The sequence below is a fragment of the Akebia trifoliata genome, chromosome 2, assembly GCF_017979445.1.
Source record: "Akebia trifoliata isolate Shusen 1 chromosome 2, ASM1797944v1, whole genome shotgun sequence".
In the NCBI taxonomy this organism is placed as follows: domain Eukaryota; kingdom Viridiplantae; phylum Streptophyta; class Magnoliopsida; order Ranunculales; family Lardizabalaceae; genus Akebia; species Akebia trifoliata.
In genome coordinates, this window is record NC_141376.1 from 4,589,943 (window position 1) to 4,604,559 (window position 14,617).

General features: G+C 32.7%; 1 protein-coding gene across 1 annotated transcript; it reads left to right on the top strand.

The window, feature by feature from the left end:
• Window positions 1–628: 628 nt before the first annotated feature.
• LOC147408962 (putative protein phosphatase 2C 55) lies at window positions 629–5,468 on the top strand. Its single transcript, XM_086424199.1, has 5 exons — window positions 629–873; window positions 1,716–2,642; window positions 2,813–3,137; window positions 3,513–3,662; window positions 4,875–5,468. The coding sequence occupies exons 2-5, from the start codon at window positions 1,882–1,884 to the stop codon at window positions 5,169–5,171; spliced, it is 1,533 nt and encodes a 510-aa protein (XP_086280325.1). The 5' UTR covers window positions 629–873; window positions 1,716–1,881; the 3' UTR covers window positions 5,172–5,468.
• The last annotated feature ends 9,149 nt before the right edge of the window (window positions 5,469–14,617 follow it).

Here is a 14,617-nt window from a genome sequence, read left to right on the forward strand (position 1 = left end):
AAAAAAAGAATAAGATGATAATAAGGATATATGGATGATTTGATCCAACATCCCACACCACACGTGAACACATTAAACAATTTGCGAAACACTTTCCTTATAAATTACCACATCAACAATCCAACACTCTAGATTGCATCGAAAAAGTCACACCCACATTTTTCTTTAAAAAAAAAATTCTTTTGAATTTGATCTAAGGATTTGAAAATAGAAGGCTACCAACTTCCACCAAACTCACAAATTAAACTTTACAAATTCAGCAGTTGAAAATGATATTTTTTGGAAATTTCTTTTCCAAAGTTCATAGAATTTGGTACTCTACAACCCTGAAGCATCAGATCATGTTTTTTAATGTCACAAGGTGAGCCCAAGGACCCTTAGTAAGGAAGAAATCTTACTAACTTAGTAAGATTAGTTGGACTCAAACAATATTCCCGCTATTTCGGAGGGAAACAGAGGAAAAGTTGGAAAACCGACCTGAACATTCAAAGTTGACAAAATCACAAAAATGTCCAAAACAACCTTAATGATACGTTACGCAGTTCCATTCTTTCAAGGACAGTTCTGTCCGAAAGCTCAGGTATTCCAGTAAATATCTCTATAATGTACGAGTACTTGCGTAATTTCAACTAAAACGTTGGACATCAGTGGCTGACTAGGGTTCTTGTTTTGAGAAAGCGAAGCTCACGCGAACTTTCCTTGTAATCGTGTCTGCTTCTTCAATTTTGGAGGAGGAAAAGGGAGAAGCAAAGATTTCAGGAAAGAAAGGCTCGTGTTTGCAACCTAATCATTGGTGGAGCTTTCGTATCTCTGTTGTTTTAGGTTTTTAGGCCTAGGGTTTCGACAGACAGCATCGCTAATTCATCTAAGCAGGTATGATTTCGTTCATGGTGTATTTGATTTTCATTAGTTTGATATGTTCTCCTGGTTCGATCAGTCGCTTTTGTTGAATATGTTTTCGTGTTGTTTCTATTGATTTTGTTCGTTTTATTTTTTTTACAAGATTTAAGGTTTTGAAGTAGAATGTTTGATTTTTTTATCTGAAACTGGAACCCTCGGATGTAATTTCATCTATGGAGGACGTTGTTCCATATATTTTATTTGAAGTTTCTTCGCTAGGAAACTGTTTCTAGGGTTTGATGTTTCTCTGTTTATTGTTTAGGTCATCATCTTCATCTTCACCAAAGCCTTATCCATCTATGTTCTTTTAGGTTTCTTCCTGAATGGCTAATTCGAGCTATATATTTACTAAATTAGTGTTTATTGTTTTCATCATCGTTAAAGCCTTATTCAGAATATCTTGGATGGACAGAGGGAGTCAAATCTCTCACTGTTTTAGAATTAGTGTTTATTCTTCACCCATGATGACCATATATTTTGAAAAAAAAAAAAAATCATGGAAACTGTTTCTAGGGTTTGATGTTTCTCTGTTTATTCTTCACCCATGATGACTATATATTTCAAATACATTTATTTCCTCTAATTTTAGAACCGATGCGTTTTTGAGGTTATGATTTGTTAATATTGATATTATGGTGTTTGTATTTCTAATCTTAGTTTTGTTTGTGGTTTGATGTTGTTTATCTTTTCGAATCAACTTTGGGATCTCCAAATACTATGTTTTATTTCTTTATTTGTTTCTTCTCTGTCCAATTAGTGCAGTTTGAACTTAGAAGACCACTCTTATTATATGCACCTTTGTCTTTTTTTGTCAGGATTCTAAGTCTTGTAATTTATCTGGAGAAGTGGACACGGGATTTTTGCGTACCGAAAACTTGAGGATTGATGAGTTGGGAGTTATGAGATTACTCTCTTTACATAGCATTAGTAGCCGTGCTATCTGCAATAGAGGAATTAGATTGTTTTGTTTACGAGGGTAAGATGCTATCTTATTTTGTAAGGCTTAACCTTGCTTTCCGGTCTGGATTCCAGAGACCGACTATCAGGCTACAAGATAGGCTACAGTACTCTGTAGAAGTTTTACTTGGGCAAGGAAAATTGTTGTTTGGGAACTCTGGATTGCTCATTTCCCATCCATTTTCAACTCTTGGGGGAACACGTTTATCCTTATGTCCGGGTACGGTTTGTTCTGTGAAATCAGATTCTCACTTAGCTGATCAAGGAAGGAACCTATCATTTGTTGGAGCACTTTCACGCACATTTTCTATTCCTTCTGTTTCTGGCCCATCTATTCAAGTCTGCGAATATCACATTGGTCTCCTTTTATCAGACTCCACTCAATTTTCCATGGACAGTTCATTTCAAAAGGCACCAATGGCTTCTTGTGATGCCAAATCCGTATTTCATAATCGCTGTACGAATAATTTGACTTTGAAGATAGTTCATCTTTCAAACTCCATCAATCGAGCTGGCCTTTCATACCACTGTAAAAGCCTTGAAAGTTGTCAGAATGCGAGCATGAGTTTGAGGAAACAAGAGCCATTTAACGGTAGCCTGGTTTATGGGTATTTCATTTTTGACGTTACGGGGAAGAGATGCAACTCCAATTCGTTGTCAGTGTTGAAAAATTGTTGTGGCTTGTTGTCATCATGTTACTCTGTTGGGGCTGTTCCTGATGTTTCCTTTGGTGGATCTGCACGTGAAGAACAGATTGCAGGTTCTGTCGTTTCATCTGATGACCCGTATGTGCTCTCTTCTTGTTTCCTTTATGGTTTTATTTAGTCATTTCTATCCACACATCTTTAGTCTATTATATTGTCTATGAAAAAGTTTGTATATTTCATCATTACATTAAATTTCTAATGGTTCCCCATCTTTTCATCTAATTTACATTGGTTGGGATTTACTACAGGAAGATTCTGAGTGACAGAACCCTTAAGCTGTTATCAGGATCATGTTACCTTCCACATCCTGATAAGGAAGACACGGGAGGGGAGGATGCACATTTCATATGTGTAGATGAGCAAGCAATTGGCGTGGCAGATGGTGTTGGAGGATGGGCAGATCTAGGTGTTGATGCAGGGCAATATGCCCGAGAACTCATGTCTAATTCTGTAACTGCTATTGAAGAGGAACCAAAAGGTTCCATTGACCCAGCGAGAGTTTTAGAGAAAGCACACTCGAGTACAAAAGCCAAAGGATCTTCCACAGCATGCATCATTGCACTCACTGATCAGGTGGGGTATCTCTCATTGCCATACTCAGGCTTGTATTCTTCTTTCTTTTAGCTCCACTGTGAGGAGCTTTTTGTCCCGTAGTGAGGCTATGTGTTCCAGATGCAACATTAAAGCAAAATGTGCTACAAAATGATTTAACTCCTGAAAGGTTTTTTAACCTCCTATAGAAAATTGTTTGATTATTTTTCTCTGAATATAAAAAATCTAGCAATTCTTTGGGCGTAATTTCAGTTGCAGTTTGACCCATTTATTTTTATTTTTTTGCATGAATTTTTGGAAGCTGGAGCTAGCTTTTTTTTTTGTTTGCCAGACAGAAATGCTAATGAAATGGAATCATTGTTAATTATGTTCATCTTTTTTGGTTTCTTACTGCAGGCCATTCATGCCATTAACCTAGGTGACAGTGGATTCATAGTTGTTAGAGATGGAAGCACCGTCTTTCGGTCTCCTGTACAGCAGCATGATTTCAATTTTACATATCAACTAGAGAATGGAAATGATGGTGATCTACCAAGCTCTGGTCAGGTCAGTTGATGCGCTGCTGTTTGCTTCCACTGCTTTTGGAGGCTGCTGCTGCTTCATATTTTTTTTTTTGTTAATTTTTTAATTTTTTCTGGTTCACCATTCTGCAAAAAAATCCTGTCTTGTCCGAATCATCTCGATATCGTTCATGAATGAAATGAGATGAAAATCCAAGATTTAGAACCTTGAGAAGGACATCTTACAGTTGTGTGTTTTAGTGACACCAATAAACAATACATATCGTGGTAAACATTAATAACATATCACAAGATGGTGTTCTGATATTTAATATGCACCTAGTCCAGGAATGTATGATTGTTTTTATGGTCGTATGAACTTGAAAAACCCGATGTATAGTTGCACTTTGACAGTTACATGCTATTTAAGGATGTGGAAATGTTGTGAATTTGTGATTTTGATTACCATCAAATTAGTTTTGGTGCCTTTACCCATTACCCATTACTGTGCTCATGCCTGTCAATTGATAGGCCAGAAACTGAGTCAGTAGTCTGCCTCTTGGATGCAATTTAATCCCTAAACTTTCTGATCGTTGCACAGTGCTACCAGGCCTTCCCATTGGGGGCTCATTTGTTTGTTGACTCAACTCAAGATAGCATATGGTGATGGAAGAATTCTAATGCTCTACTGTAACAGCAGTATCAAGCACTTCTTCCAACTACTATACAACTAATAATAACTAACAAAACACTTCATAGGAACATAGATCTACTAAATTAGAATTAAATTGTAGCTATGAAAATAATGTAATATCAAAGATGATTTTCCTCCTTATCTTGCGCTTTCTTGGGAACCCAAGTAATTATTTTGGTTTCTCACATTGATTCCATAGAAGATAGTGACCTTGTATGATTGAGCAGTTTTATTTAAATTATGAAGCATTTCTTAGGTATATCCTGATCATGTTAGGAGGTGGAGAATTCTTTACAACGACTGCCAGCCTGACATAATCCTCCTCTTTCGGGGTTTGTGACTAGAAATATATCATAAAGAAACACTACACAGGTTGGCAGCTGATCCTTAGCACACATAAAGGTCTAAAACTCTGGAAAATGAATCAAACTCACATGTACTAATTGAGTAGAACCAACCTCTAGACTGAGACAAGTTCTTTGGTTAAGTATTACTTAATCTCATGGTCTGTTATAAAATTTTAGAACCTTTTAAATGACCTTATTTTTATTGGTTACAAACCAGGTTTTTGATATTCCTGTTTCACCTGGAGATGTCATCATTGCTGGTTCGGATGGACTATTTGATAATTTGTACAACACTGAGGTTACAGCTGTGGTTGTTCAAGCTGTTCGGGCTGGCTTCGGGCCTCAAGTGACAGCTCAGAAAATAGCGGCCTTGGCACGCCAACGAGCTCAGGACAGTAACCGACAGACACCCTTCTCTACTGCCGCCCAAGATGCTGGCTTTCGTTATTATGGCGGCAAACTTGACGACATCACTGTAATTGTTTCTTACATAACCAGCTTCAGTAATGTATGATTCTCTTTGTTTTATACTGCCTTCTGATTGTATAGTTCCCCTGTTCTCTACTAGTAAGGGAGGGTCATAGTGGAGTAGGCATCTCCTCCTTTGCTGTGTTTTCTATGCAGAGAGATGTTAGAGAGGGTAAGTGAAGATGGGTAGGAGTGTTTTCAAATCAAAATCATCTATCCACACACTGTTTATCTCGTGTATTTAGGTTATATTTTTTTGGCATTAAAGTTATAGATGTATCTTGTAGAATACATATGTACCATTGAACAATTAAAAATATTCCATATGTTTTTTGGCAGATTATTATCATTTTTTACGTCAAATTTCCTGGTGTATTTGTCTCAAATTTTCACATGGCTTTAATTGAATGGAGGAACAAGATTCACTTTATTTTTTATTTTTTATTTATTTTTTTATTTTTTTAAAGTCTTTGATGATCTTTAAGTTACAAATACAAAATTTTGGGAATCTTAACTTGGAACTTTTAGTACAATTGCAATGAATGGCCTAAGATCTATATGCTTTATCTTACTTATCAAAAAAAAATCTATATGCTTTATCTTTGCCTACAAGTCTCGAATGTTGAATGTTCTTTGTTGACTAGATAGCCTTCACAGCTTTATTTAACACTTAGTTGGCCTTTAAGACAGTGCTCTCGCATGTTAATCCAATATTAGGGATTAGGCAAAGATTACCAAGAGATTATCCTTTCAATGAGCAAGACTTGGCAAGCATACATGTCCCTCAAAAGTGAACCCGCGTCACCAGGCTGAGCAAGGCCACACATCCTAGCACTCCTGAACAGGCCCTTGTCCTCTCTTTTACTGTATCATACTCTGTGTGGCCGCAAGTTTCAATTGTTGCAGCATCTGTTGGTGCCATTTATCTACTGAGAATCGACAGGTAACGAGTACGATCAGTTGTGTTTGTCCATTTACTGTTTGATCGATCTGTTTTCTGGTAAGTGCGTAACAATCTATGTATATTTATTATTTTGTATAAATAGAACTTAATTTAGGGTTATTTCTGCCAAATGTTGGGTCAGTTGCTTTTGTTTATGAACTAGAAATGGTTAAAATAGTCTTTTAGTTCTATAATAAATTTGTATACTAGTTGTCAAAAAAAAAAAAAAAAATTGTATACTTGCACCATACATGTGTAGAAAATGTAAACGTCCCTCAATTTGGCTAAATCAATTACAATAACGTGTCCTTTTTGTTATTTCAAAATTTGTTTTTCTTGGATTTTATGATTTGTCATAAATTTCAATGTGTGGAATCGTTGTTTTGATTTTTGAAACGGTATATAGGTAAACATTTATTTGAAATATAAAATCATTTATATTGATATCTGTTTTTTTATATAATATTTATAAAAAAAAACACATATAAAAAGATTATTTATTTAGTAGGTGAAAGTGGGTTTTGAATAACTTAGCAAGTGGCACCGTTAACTTATTTTACAAGTACAACCAAACGGTACGAAGAGGATAATTTGAGGGGAAATTTATTTAAAAGGATCCTGATGGAGGGATTTATTTCTAAATAATCCCTACATCTTGCACGGTAGTTTGATAGGACATTTAGTAAATTTTTTATTTCTTAGTGGTCCTTATCATTGATGAACTCACCACTTTTTTATTTACTGTAGAATTCACCACCACTTTTTATTTATTGTTGAACTCGACATTTTTTTATTTAATGTTGAGTTTACAAATTTTATGGTCAAACTCATTATTATTTATTGTCAAACTCACCATTTTTTAAATAAAAAGTGGTGAACTCGACACTGGTAAAGCCCACCAATATTTAATTTATTAATTTTTTCAATTAAAATATATGAAAAGATACGAGTAAAAACTTGAGATTTTGAATTGTTAAAGATAATTTCAACTCGAAAGAATCATTTTTGATCGATTTTCATCCAAAAATTAAGAAAAAAAAATGGGGTAAAAAAATTTATTTTTTTACATATGTTTTCAAAATATTTGAAAAATCTCTTGAAAATGATTTCTTCTTCTATTTGAAATTCTTTTCAATAGAAGGAAGTCTCCAAAATTCAATTGAGATGCCAAAAATTCAAATAATATAAAAAATAGATAAAAATGATGAGTTTAAACGGTTAGGACATTCAATCGTGAGAAATGCAGGAGGTGAGGTCCAATACAGGGATTGTTAAAAAAAAAGTAAAGTTTACCAATGGATTATAAAAAGACCACCCAAAACTTAGGGCCTATTTAGAGAAAAAAGTCCCTCCCTTGAGTAATTTCCCCTATTTTGAGTCAGTTCGGTTGAGAGGGGAAAAAAAGGGTCTTGGGATGGGTACTCGTTTGCTAGAGATTAATTCAGATTTTTTAGAGACATATTGATCAGAAAATTTCTAGGACCAATCTCGTATCTCAACAGTTTGTTTGGCGGAGGGCCTATTAGTCTAGAGAGCCTCAAACCTCGTTGGAGGTTTTAGTGTTAAGAAAGTAGTTCGTAACCTAACACACAACATAATTGGTTTTGGTCTTGGTCTTGGTCTGGTGTTGCTCTGACAAACCTCAGGACTACTTTTATCAAATCGATTAGTGCCAGATTCTATTCTGAAGGAATACTGCTTTTAAGTCTACCCTAATAGGAAATTATCTGATCGTTTTTTCACTAACCTCCGTGGATAATGAGATATATTTGGCATGCCTCCCTTTGTATAATTTTTTTTTTATTTTTAAATCCTTCCCTGAACTTTTGACTTTGACCTCTACTTCATCAAAGTCAAATTTAATTGGATATCTACTTTACTTTATGTCCTTTACGCATGATGGAACATTGAATTTTGTCGTCCACTTCATACATCTACATATAAAAAATTACAAAAAGATTTGATAATTTATTCAAATGGTATTTCAACAAGAACATTTAACCCACATGCCGACCTGCTTTGCTTTTAAGCTTACTATAAAGAAATTTTGCATAAATTTGATTGATGGATAAATAGATAGATATAATCAATCGAAATAGTTATTTGTGTGACTACTTGGTGGTAGCATAGTAACTAAGTTTGGATTTTACAATTATTAAACAGAGTCAATTTGATTAATTTTGATAAATTCAAATTTTTTTTTAAATAAATAAAATTAGATAATACATAAATATATTTTTTAGATTTCTTCTTAAATTCCATCTTCGACCTCAATTAAAATCTTATCTTGTTCGTTGAAGAAGATAAAATATGAAATTTGAAAGGGTAAAAAATTATCCTATTAAGTGATGAATCGATTAATTCTTGTTGATTCATATATTAATCAATTAATTCATTTAAAGTAGTTCTCCATTACACAAACAGTTGAGATACATGTAAATCAGTATTTATTTCTAGAGATAAACAATAAAGAATTTTTTTATTTTTAGAGAGACATTTTTTCTTGAATTTTTTTTTTCCTATTATTAATTTAAAAAAAAAATAATAATTCTAACCTTAAACAATATCTGTTGTGCTCTCTGCAAATGTTTGGAGACTATATAGATATCAGTACTAGGGGTATGGTCTCATCTCAGCCCTACACACTTGTGCGCAAAGTTTGTGTCTTTGTGACTTGTTATAACAGTTGGCACGAAATTGTGGTCCCAGAGTTAGATATCTACCTAATTTCCTGAAGTACAGAATCTTTAGTTGATATTTTAGTGTTTTCGAAGAAAACGACAAACGAGTCAAAACCAGGTGAGAAAGGTTTCATGATCGTTAAACTGTCCCCATATCAAGTGGGGTCTACGAAAGCTCAAACTTCCAACATAACAAAATACAAACACCACCGTCCATCATTTCTTACCAACGAGAACAAGTTGAAAGGAAGCGATTCAGTACTCACAAACTATCAAACTAAATGGTGCCTAACTTGGACTTCTCAAAAATAACTATCTTCTCTCCCATTGTTCAAGGAAAAAAAAAAAAAATCCTCCAACCCTAGTATAGGAGAAAAATGTGTGCAGAAGAATAGATCAAGATTTTGTCCACGTGAAATTGACTAAGACCCTTATAAATTTTAAAAATTCTTAGGTAGGTAAAACACTTATATGATGATATATATATATATATATATTTTTTTTTTTTTCATTTTTAATATAATTATAGTAAACTTTAAAAATCCTCAGGGAAAGAAGTGCCTCTACTGCCCCCAGTATAAATCTGTTCCTTTTTTCTTCTGTTTGTCAAGTTTATCTCTGATTTTTCTCATGTCTTTTTAATAATTCTTCGTCTTATAAATTTTATGATCATATTTTAATAATCACATATTCTCTTTATTTATTATATTTTTTCATTATGTAGGGGTGTCAATGAGTACTCATTTAATTGAGATATATTTTTTATTTTTGAAAAAAATCATTAATTTGTATCTTTAGTATAATAAATTATAATTAGGTTAATAATTTTGTTGATAATATGTTAATTTTTATAAAGAATTTTTTATATATTATAATTTAAAAAACTTTTTATCCCATTCGATTCTTAAGAATCGGAATCAATGGATACTCGTGATTTTTAACAATTTTGATTTCAATTCTATATATTTTAGAATCGGACCCAGAACCAACCCATTTCACCCCTAAGTTCCTTGACTGTTTTTTTAATGGAATAATATTAATTATTCAAATTGTAATTATTTTACAATATCTTTGCAAGATTTTTTTTATTTGGATTTTTCAATATGTGTTTGGATACATGTCCAAATCTGTAATAATTTCTTCCCTTTGTTAGGTTTCTCCAATATGTATTATTCATTTACATCATCAAACATCCATTGTTTTGTTGTGCTAATTTCTTAACAAATCTTTTATCCATTGTTTTGTTGTTATAATTCGTTAACAAATCCTCTGTTTCTCGGAAGCATCGTGAGACACAATCAGATGTCGATGACAAATTTTTTTTTGATTTGTCTGACTTGAGAAGGACAGAGGTTTCTATTTTCTTGACTAATAAGTCCTCTCCACGGGCCCACACCGAGTGGGAAGACTTGATTGCTAAGAATGTAAAAAAACCATCGATTCAGATTAGGTACTATTACAGGTTATTGTAGAACCAGAAGTACCCAACTTGAGGTGTGGTGTTCCTCCAAAAAGGCAAAAAAAAAGCTAGGCTTACGTCACATTGGTTGACAGAAGTCCACCCAAATGTGGGACCCATCTGATAGCAGCATTAATCCAATTGATTGGTGATAATGGGGGCCGAAGTGGGACCCATTAGGCGGCTTTTGTCTGCGATGCATGGATGTATGGAAGCTTTGATGTGAATGTCATGTAGCGAGCGCGTAGAGATAACGCTCGAAACGAAAAGCTTTGGCGGCAAAGAGAGAGAAACAAAGAAAAAAAAAAAAAAAAGGGAAGAGTAAGAGAGAGAGAGAAAGAATATGTTCTTATGGTCATCAAGACATCCATGTATCCATCGATCCGTCCATTTATCTAAAATCTACGTACAAAAAGTTAAAGCAAAATATCGTCAACTTTTTTTCTTGTCTTTTATATAAAGCATGTCTACCTTCAAAGAGAGGGTCTTTTAAAAAATACAAATATAATTATATTATTACACTCATGTCCTAATCACAATGTTCTAATTTATTAAGAAAAATTGCACTTCGTAATGATCTTCTAACAAAAACTTGTAATATAATATTTGGGCTGATGCAATGTATAAGTGCTTTACACTCGATTAAGGTGTAGTATTTTATGGTTATCGTTAGAATTGAATGAAGGAATAAGATTCGTTTAACTGATCCTAAAATCTATATGATAAGAATTTAATGATGATCATATGAGTATTTCAATCACAATTAGAATTTTATGACTTAACCTAAGCATATGATGCTAAAAATCTGAAGGTCATCTTCATCTTAATAGTTCTATTTTCTCCCTATAGAGATGGATTGAATTTTTCTATTTTTTTTTTTTTTTTGTAAAACTTATTGGCATACTTCGAGTTCTTGCTTCTACAACATCTGTTACTTCTCAGTTTTCATCGTATCAGGGTATTTGTCAATTATACTCCAATGCATAAATCAAGAAAATCTATTGAAAATCTTAAAAAATTGCAAGTATGTTTAGTTTGAATAACTCTTTTCATTTTATTATTATTATTATTATTATTATTATTATTATTACTTTAATGATCACCTCTTATTTCAAATAAAAAAAATTGTAGGTTGAAATATTAATGAAACATTTTCATAAGGTTTGTCTTGAATATTGGGCAAGTTTTATTTAATGGAACATTTCCAACTTTTTTAGCTTTGATATGTTGACTCGAAGTAGCACTATATGAAGAGAACTATCCATTTTCCTCGAGTGGACGATTTTCGTATCTTGAGAAATAACTTATATGGTTGTTTGCACACTCTCGGTGCCACTACAAGTGTTATTTCAAGTCACTTTAGCATTTTTTTTTTTTTAATTTTTTAGTAGGTCATCTCACATTACTTTGGTAAGTCTTATCTTCAGATGAAATGTGTCCCTTGACAACAAGAAGCTAATTTTTGCCACTAATTTTACTATAAAATTTAAAAATAACGATTGAAACTACTTTGATTACCTGATTAGATTTCCGTTGGAGAAAACAAAAATTATAATCAAAATCTAACCCCCCAAAAATTCTAACAGGCTCAACAAACATTTTTATTTAGAGAGATGTTGAAAATTGATAGTTACTAAACTCCTAAATTTAAAACTAAAATTCATGAATGGTAAAACTTAACTTTTTACGTATTTTATTTTCAAAATTCTTAGAATTTTATCCTTTATAACAACCCTGTGGTATTAGATTATGTTTTTTATGCCAAAAATTGATGTAATTAGGACCCAATCCATGGTATGTTAAGTAACAAATTAACCTTGTCAATTTTAAGACGTGGAGCCCACTCCAAGGGTTTTTGTGTAATCTTGGCGTTGTAATAAAAATGCAACAGTAAGGCCTATCGGGTAAATCTCTCTTTTATTTATTCAATTTTATGAATGAAATAAAGGATATTCATATCAGGTGGCGAAGTTTCTAACTGACATTACCCTCCTAGCAAAATAAAATAGAAGGTGTGGTAATAGTAATACCCAACTCAATTGAAATCCTTAATGAGAATTTATTGAAAATTGCGAAAAATAAGAAGGGATTATTTAGATTGATCAAGTGCTAATGGTTTGCTAACGAACCAAAACATGGAACCTATGTGAACTCTGAGTTTGCATTCTTGGTTACAAATCCAGATGGAAGAGGTTGGATCATGTTCATATGCGAAGGCGAAATAATGTCAAACTCCATAACATGGATACGAAGTGTTTGATTATGGATTTCGAAATTCACGACAAGTGAAACTTAAAAACAAAACGAGGGTAGCTTCTTCATTTCATCAAAATTCATGTTGAAGAAAGTATAATTTATTAAGATCTAAGGTGTTAAGTCTCATCACATTGAAAGTCTTATACCAACATCTAGATTCTTGTTATTATTTCGACTCGTATTCCTCAAAAAGTTGATCCCACTCTAATCGCATTAAGATATTAAGACTTATTATTCCCCAACAACGAAAGTACTCGTACACTCTTTTACATATCAATTCCAACTAAATCAAATCAATAATCAAGAATCATTATCAGAGGTAGCAAAGTTTATGCACTGTTCAAGTTAGGGTCCAATAATATAACATAAAGGAAATACTGCAAAGGATGAGTTGTTGGCAAGTCTAATATGCCTAATGGATCTTATTTATAGAAAACATCTCTATAAAAGTGAGAAACCACAACAAAAATATATATATATATATATATATATATATATATAAATATTTTAAATTATAAATAAATCCTTTTATACATATGCATTTACACATGCCACATTCTAGTTATAATATAATGGTCGAGGTCTGATGACTCATGAAAATACATTCGAGATAAAACACATATCCTAATGATACATCAAATATTTTTAATATAAATCTCAATCATTGAATTTCATGATCGATTCCATGGTTAATATTTTGTGTTTTTAATGAGTCGATGTTATCCCAAATCTTCATCATCCCCTACCAACTTAGATATCATATATATATCAAAAAAGGATTCCATGTTTCAAAGCAAATTTTGTTTAGTATTTTAGCTGATCAAATAATTATTATAGATAAAATTTTCCAAAACACATGTTTAGCATTGCACGTACGGGTATTCTCTAAGCATATTTAGGTATTGTACTTTATAGAATTAGGAATTATAGATACACGGCCCTCACACGGTGAGCGTGTGTGTGACACGTAGCTTCTTGTACACAAAAGAGAGAGGTTTGAGATTCTAATTTCTATCTTCTTTTTCTATGATAAAATATATAAGATCGTCACCCCCCACTTCTTTCCAAAAAAAAGTGTTTATGGGTTGGAGTAGTGGAGGTCATTTCGCCATGTTAAAGGCGTATCAATCTTGGAAGAAACCTTTATGGGTCCCACTCTCTTACACGCTATTTTTGTGATTCTTCGGATATGTTGATTTCTCCCTTGTACTTATACCCGTTGATTCACTACTACCTTAGGCCCACTATTATTATTCTCTCAGTTTTTATACACGTGGCATCTCTATCTCTATCTCACTCTCCCATTTTCACATTTAAACATTCAACAACCTTAAAAATAATTTTTTTTTTATATTAAAAGATGAACAAATCAAATCAAAATGTTCTCCAATTTGCTGGTTTACGACTTTAAATATTAGAGTTAGAATACGAGTCAACAAGATAAACATTATTGAAACAAAAAACCAAAAAACAAGATTGTGGGTGACTACTTACTATTAGTGGGTGGTAATCTTATGTTTCAAGCCATGATGAACATCGTCCCCTTTAAAATGGATTTGTTCTCTTTGTGCAACAAGTTACTTGTATTGATTTTGAAGATTCACAAAATAGATGGACTGAATTATTTATTTAAACTTGACTTTGATTAACGATTGGATCGGCCAGCTGTATCCTTTTGAAGTGGTGGGTTTAATTTAGGTCTTCCCCTTTGGGGAGTGGATCCTCTGTAACTTGTCAAAGCTCTTGTTCTACCGTCCACAAAACATTAGGTTCAAAATGAATAGCAAATCAGTCCTCTTTTACTAATGGTTTAAATCTGATTTTAATATATCTTTATATATCAAAATATTTATTTATTTATTTATTTTTACTCTAATCAAGTGTTTGAAAATCATTGAACTCCTAAATTTATATGATGGAATGTAATCGTCTTAATGATGTAGCACATCCTCAAATGTTGATAATAACTACAAAAGATCAGCTATCTTCCCTTTGAACCCTATTAACAAATGTGTAGTTAGGTTTCAAAATCTCGGGAAATCTAAACATCATATAATTAGTTATCATATTTGCTTTTCTTATATTAAATTGCAAAACTAGTAAGCAATATGATTCATCATGATTTTGTGGAATTCAACAAATCAAATCCTGTA

Excerpts from the sequence above, each read along its gene's own strand:
- LOC147408962 (XM_086424199.1), top strand. The coding sequence starts at position 1,882 with ATGCTATCTTATTTTGTAAGGCTTAACCTTGCTTTCCGGTCTGGATTC. Across the intron at positions 2,643-2,812 it reads GTCGTTTCATCTGATGACCC|GAAGATTCTGAGTGACAGAA; the intron begins GTATGTGCTCTC and ends GATTTACTACAG. Across the intron at positions 3,138-3,512 it reads TCATTGCACTCACTGATCAG|GCCATTCATGCCATTAACCT; the intron begins GTGGGGTATCTC and ends TTCTTACTGCAG.